The 6,738-nt window shown below is 40.9% G+C and overlaps 1 protein-coding gene across 1 annotated transcript; it reads right to left on the bottom strand.

Moving 5' to 3' along the window:
- Window positions 1-4,359: 4,359 nt before the first annotated feature.
- On the bottom strand, window positions 4,360-5,417 carry LOC308334082 (4-galactosyl-N-acetylglucosaminide 3-alpha-L-fucosyltransferase 9-like; the record flags this gene model as incomplete). Its single annotated transcript, XM_080790670.1, has 1 exon — window positions 4,360-5,417. The coding sequence occupies one exon, from the start codon at window positions 5,415-5,417 to the stop codon at window positions 4,467-4,469; it is 951 nt and encodes a 316-aa protein (XP_080646796.1). The 3' UTR covers window positions 4,360-4,466.
- Between the last annotated feature and the right edge of the window lie 1,321 nt (window positions 5,418-6,738).

Below are 6,738 nucleotides of genomic sequence, written 5' to 3'. Positions count from 1 at the left end.
AAGATATCTATCTATCTATCTATCTATCTATCTATATGCTCAGACCCGCAGCCAGCCAGCAGGCCACACACATAGTGCTCAGACCCAGCCAGCCACACACATAGCTCCGTAAGGGAGTGGTCAGTGGTTGCACCACTCAAAAAATCTTCAAAAAACTGAAGAGGCTACTGGAGATTGGATAACCTGATTTGGACATATGATCTGATGGAGGACAATGTCACTATGACAGAAAGAGAAGATGGGTCTGGCCAGTGGCCACATGCATTCACCCCATAATCTCAGTGGAAATTGGGGAATATGTTGTGAAATAAAAAGTCAGAAAACTGGAATGTGGGAAAATGCCTTATTTTTACATTTTCTTAGTTCAAACACATCTGTGGGCTCTCTCTCTGAACAGAAACAAGTCGCGATGCGCCCCCCCCCCCCCCCCCCCCCCTTCACTTCACGCACACGCACACACACACACACACACACACACACACACACACGCGACTTTGTCCCTATAATGTGCACGCACGGGCTACTGGCACCGTTCCACTTCACTTCCTCATATCACGCAAGAGACGCCAAACACCTAACTTGTTGTAACTTGTGGGGTCTATATTGTCTTCCATGAAAAATGGCGATTTGGTCCACTGTTTACCCTCCTACTGCATATGCTGCATGAGATCTCATGCAGATCGGCTATTTTACCGTTTGTGAGGACGCACACATGAGCGCGCGTTATTACGCGGCGGAGCCGCGGAGAAAATTGTTATTTATAATGCGTGTGAAATGGCATGTGTGGCGTGGTGCGTGGTAAAGGGTTAAATTGCGTGACTGTCACGCTCAAAGGGTGAGACATGGCAGCCCTGCTATACACTATTATACTTATTACACTATTACATTTATTACACTTATCGGATTGAGGGAACATAGGGCTGAGGGAACATAGGGTCTGTTTTGGAATGGGACAACATAGGGCTGAGGGAACATAGGGTCTGTTTTGGAATGGGACAACATAGGGCTGAGGGAACATAGGGCTGAGGGAACATAGGGACGACCCCAAAGCGGGAGTGAAACCAGCACAAGGTAAAAATGTCTCAAAAAGGTGATTGGCTGCCTCTTTGCTATAGGCTGCCTCTAAGCCAATGGGAGACTTACCATAAATCCCATAGTCTGAAGTCTTCAGACTATGGGATTTATGGCAGTCCAAGTTCCAGTAGATGAGTTGGATGCTCATTCATTATTGAGATCCTTGGTCGTCCAGTTCTCCACTGTATTTCAAGTTGGACTGGTGTTGGAGGATGTTGTTGATACTCTCTCATGGTCTGAACTACATCCAGGGGTGCTTACTGGAGAGAATGTGACACCCTGTCATAATTTCCGAGACCTGATGTCTAAGCAATTCCTACAATGCAAAAATAATAGGACAAATTTGGTGAGAGGAGCCAGGCTTTTACAATAAGGTCATAAGTGTCAGTATAATATTACCAGTAAGACGCGCAAACGCGGGAAGCGAACGCAGCTCGTACATATTTGGTTTTTTTAAAGATTTATAGCACGCCATCACACTCAGCCATAACCATATAAGGAGTCCCCAAAGCAGCTCCATATATGGGCACAAAAGCGTGACACACGGACAGACAGACAGACAGACAGACAGACAGACAGACAGACATGATCTGCTAGGTCTCATAGTAAGTGCTCACTGCATTCGCAATGATGTCAGTATCACAGTCAGTGACATGGCAGTGTCATCACAGTCAGTATCATGTCATCACGGTCAGTATCATGATAAGTATCTGGAAACAAGTCCACAGCAAAAGGATTTCAGTTCAACCACTTTAACCCCCTATATACAAGCTCACTATTGCTATGCCACAAGTTGTGAGCTTGCAGATCTGCTATTTTCAGAAACATTTAGACCATTTGGAGGATTTTTTCCCCTTAAACTAACTTTATTATAAATCTTGAAACGGAGGTCCCACTCCCTTTCACAAAATATTTTCAGGTGGGGCCCGGCCGCCCCGGGGTCTGTGGCCAAATGCATTGATGAACTACATACTCTATATGTAGTTGTAATGTGAAATTTGTAATTTGTAAATCTGTGCCTGGTCTGCTGGGACAGTATTAGTATTATTATTACTTGCGCAAGCAGAGCGTGCAAGTACTAGTTTCGCCCGGGACTCGTATCCACTGTCCCAGCCGTCCCGCAATTTTGATGCGTATGCACCGTCCCATCAAATTGTGCCTGATACGGCAGTGGTGCCAGAATACATACATGTATACATAGGAGCATTACCTTTAATCCTCCCAACACTAAAACATATCGTCATTACGTCACCATTGAAAACCCAATTACACTCTGGCATTGGGTCCTTTACTCCACATCTTTATTACGTCATCATTGAGAGATAGTTATACAGATGTATGTAATCTGGCACCACTGCCGTATCAGGCACAATTTGCTGGGACGGTGCATACGCATCAAAATTGCGGGACGGCTGGGACGGTGTGTACGGCGCAAAGTAACCACAGTATACCGCTAATCAATTTACACATTACATATATACATACAGTAGTATATGTATAACTAGCTCCCAATGATGACGTAATAAAGATGTGGATTAAAGGACCCAATGCCAGAGTGTAATTGGTTTTCGATGGTGACGTAATGACGATATGTTTTAGTGTTGGGAGGTAATCTGGCACCACTGCCGTATCAGGCACAAGTAGTCATTACTGAGATTTAAAAGTTTGTAGCGGTCGAAAGTACTTGCGCGCTCTGCTTACTACTAGTGTGCAACAAGCAAGTATGCACTCGACAGAGTGCAGTTCTAGTTGTAATATATGTTTTTTTGTGATCATTAGAATGTCTAGAACATGTTTTATTCATTATTGTGAAAGATACCCCCCAAATGTAAATTATTAATTTATTATATTATTATGTAATTATTATACATTTTTCACATATTTTTTAGTCTTAGTCCTAGTAGTACAAAGTAGTAGTAAGGTTGAAATCTATTTTTTGCAAGTAGAAATTAATGCGAGTCTTAGAGGGTTAACACAATTGTGCGCACTGCAGTTCAGACCATGAGAGAGTATCAACAACATCCTCCAACACCAGTCCAACTTGAAATACAGTGGGGAACTGAACGACCAAGGATCTCAATAATGAATGAGCATCCAACTCATCTACTGGAACTTGGACTGCCATAAATCCCATAGTCTGAAGACTTCAGACTATGGGATTTATGGTAAGTCTCCCATTGGCTTAGAGGCAGCCTAGCAACGAGGCAGCCAATCACCTTTTTGAGACATTTTTACCTTGTGCTGGTTTCAGTCCCAATGCTTTGAGAAAAGTTGGAGTTTACAAATTGTCATATATTTGTAAAAATGTATTTAAATGCCAACTTACAAGTTACAGGTTTTTTAGTGGATAGGACAATACATTTGTGAAAATTATCATAAAAAAGCGTGACGTTTGTCTCAAAATGATTCAACAGGAAAAAGGAATGCCGAATGCAGATTTACAATTCACACGCAGAATTGAGGATTTACAAATAGTATTTTAGGATAAACGCACACACAAATCTATATATTTTTGGTAAAAATACGAAATACATTTGTAAATCGTGGAAAAACATTTGCAAATCATAGAAAAACATTTGCAAATCTTGTAAACACATTTGTAAATCTTGGAAACACATTTGTAAATCATGGAACATTTGTAAAAACTTTCGAGACAAATTTACCCCATACCAGAGAACCCATGGGGTAGAACAAACGTTCCTTCCTCACTGCATGTTACACTTTGCTAGTGCAATTAATTCACAGTATAAAATGTAAACCTTCATAAAACGAAATTATTAAATAATTAAACACTCTTAGGTTATGTTTAGGTGTGCTTCCCCGTGGGAGGTTAGGTTAGAGTGAAGGTTTGAGATGGTTAACATTGGTAGACAACTTGACTGCGTGTACGTACGTGCGTTTGTTTTGATTTGTGAGCACAGTAGGCTACCATGGGTGTGTACGCATAACAAAACCATGATGCTTCTATGCAATGTATGAAAAGGCTGAGAAGGGCCATGCCAGTGTCGGCTATGTGGTTGACACGCACTCTAGGAGGATAAGACGAGTTCAGATATGTACCAGTGCCACTGTCTGCTATTTTGTTTAAAGCTGCAATACACCTCAAGCAGACTGAAATTATGAAACCTTTTGGGTTGGCTTCTAGAGTGAATATTCTAGCTATTTCTGAAATAGACACATGGAAAATAAACTCAAAAGTCTTATAAAGTGAATTACATGCATTGAGTGTACACACTTGGCAACTCACCTGCAAATATATTATTCATTTATTGAAGGGCTGGAGAGACAGGATATCACTGTTACTGACAACACACTATAATCTCAAAATACAGAGCTTTAACTTTAACACACACAAATATCACAGGACCTGTAATATTCATCATCATCACCAGTCAGTTTGAAAAGAACCAGTCATTGAGATTATGTACAATACTGTAACCATTGTCCCGTGAAATGTGATCACAGGCTAGACAAATGGGTTGAGTGAACTCGTTCTGCGTTGAGAGAAGATGAGGTGTAGCTTTGAGGAACTTTCTCCAGTTGAAGTACTGCATGTACTTTGTATCATCCTTGTCCAGCTGAATCAAAAACTCTGCCAGTGTTCTGGCATCTGGGAAGTCATTGATATGAATGAAAGAGTCGGGTGGGAAGAACTCTTCGTAATTCTCTCTTGGTGGGCCCAGAACGACTGGCACCGTTCCCACTGCCAAAGGTCCGTTCACCTTTTCTGTGATGTAATCTCTGTGAATGGAGTTTTCAAATGCAAGGTAAAACTTGCAACTAGCGACTGTTGGGTAATATTCCTCAAAGCTTAGTGGTTTTGAGTATGCCCCATAGACATGGACATTGATGTACTTACTGAATTCTTTAAAGTATTGTACCCTGGCACCTACACCGTCTGTAACGCTGTTGGACACAATCCAACAGACCACCTTGTCTTTCTTTGGCAAGACAAAATCATCTGTCACGGTTTTCTTTGTTAGCTCATACCTTGCTGTGATGTCAGCATCTCGTCTGTAGCTCAGTGTCAGATTGAACTGATTTTTCAGACCTGGTATTTTTACTGTATGAGTCGGTGACTCTACATTATACCAAATCCATTTTTGGAAATGGGGCCGTGCTTTTGGAAGGTTTTCCAAGTTCAATTGAATGTGCTTATGATAGATAATGATGGCATCTGCTTTATTGTATAGAGATTTGTCATATGTCAACTCACAGCTATCTATGTTAAAGTAGGTCATACAGTCCCTGAAATCAAACTTTACACCGAGTGGCGGAGTCCACACAATGACAATCGGCTTGGTGTGGACCTCCAATGGCAGAATGTCACTGATTTCATGCATTTCAGAAGTGCATGCATGAGTTTTCTCCTCAAAGTAAATGAAAAATGCTATTGTTGTGCACCCCACTCCTAAAGCCATTATCATCAGAAGATGTGAAGGCTGTGATGGCATCTTTCTCCTGTTGAGCAAAATAAACAAGTTCGTTTTTTTTTGTTATCAAATGTTTTTTTATTAAAGACAAAAAATCACAATAAGATATGTTAACATCATGAATGACTAAAGAAAACAAGAAACAAAAAACACAAAAACAAACAATCCCACCCACCCCTAATAAACAAGTTAGTTGACAGCAGTTTGTTTCACAATGGGTTTAATAAGATAAGCTTGATACATTCAAAAATGAAAGCTTAAGAGCGTGCATGTTGCAATAGTGTGTGTGTGTGTGTGTGTGTGTGTGTGTGTGTGTGTGAGATAACACTCTTAATAAAAAGCAAATATTTTCTTTCCCCCTCATAACAACCTAACCCTTAGTCAAAGTTAGGATGTAGGCTACTGTAATCTGCAGTAGACTACTTAACAATACACAGTAAACAAAATATATATCACATCCATAAATTATTACATTCTATCATGTATTTTTTTTTCAACATTTTTTAAAATAACACTCTAGCTCACCTTTGTAATTTGTTTTATGCTGCAATTCCTGTGTAAATGAAAAGTGCACTGTAATACAAGCCTCCAGCTACCGAAAGCAGTACACAGTCTGCTCTTTCTGTTCCACGGGACGGGAGACAAACTTGTAAAGGAAGGATCGGTTGCACAGCTCGTAGTCACGAATCACGATACAGAACACTTCTATTAAAGACCAACGTTTCGGCACATGAGTGCCTTCTCTTTAGGGTATGAAAGAAAGGAAACCAATAATGACATAACGCAGGAGAAGAGGAGAGGAGGAGGAGTTGTTCAAGTTAAATTGATGTGTTGATGTTATTATGGTATTTACCATAGGCAATATGCCAATATTAAGCAAAGCTTTTGCACACCTACAAACGACAGGTGCGTAGGAGAGGGAACACTGTTGCCACGACGACGGATAGCAGAGTGATGCCACGGCAGTGACGTCACGTCATACAAATACAGGGCTGAATGGGACCAAGTGCATAGCATTTAGTTCACCCAAATAAATGTAGATATATTTACCTATAATTAGTGATCCCTCTCCAACGAGCACCTGTTTGCAGTTACTGATAACTTGCGGACCACGCAACGCTTAATCTTCTCTATTCATACACATATTCTGTATTTAAAGCTGTCAAGCCATAGTGCATCTACATAGGTGGTTTGCTTCTTGCTCCCATAGTGTTGGTGTGCTTGCCTCTAG

Source organism: Protomyctophum bolini (genome assembly GCF_963924005.1).
Source record: "Protomyctophum bolini genome assembly, chromosome: 19".
Classification (NCBI taxonomy): domain Eukaryota; kingdom Metazoa; phylum Chordata; class Actinopteri; order Myctophiformes; family Myctophidae; genus Protomyctophum; species Protomyctophum bolini.
This window is presented reverse-complemented; position numbering and strand designations above follow the sequence as displayed.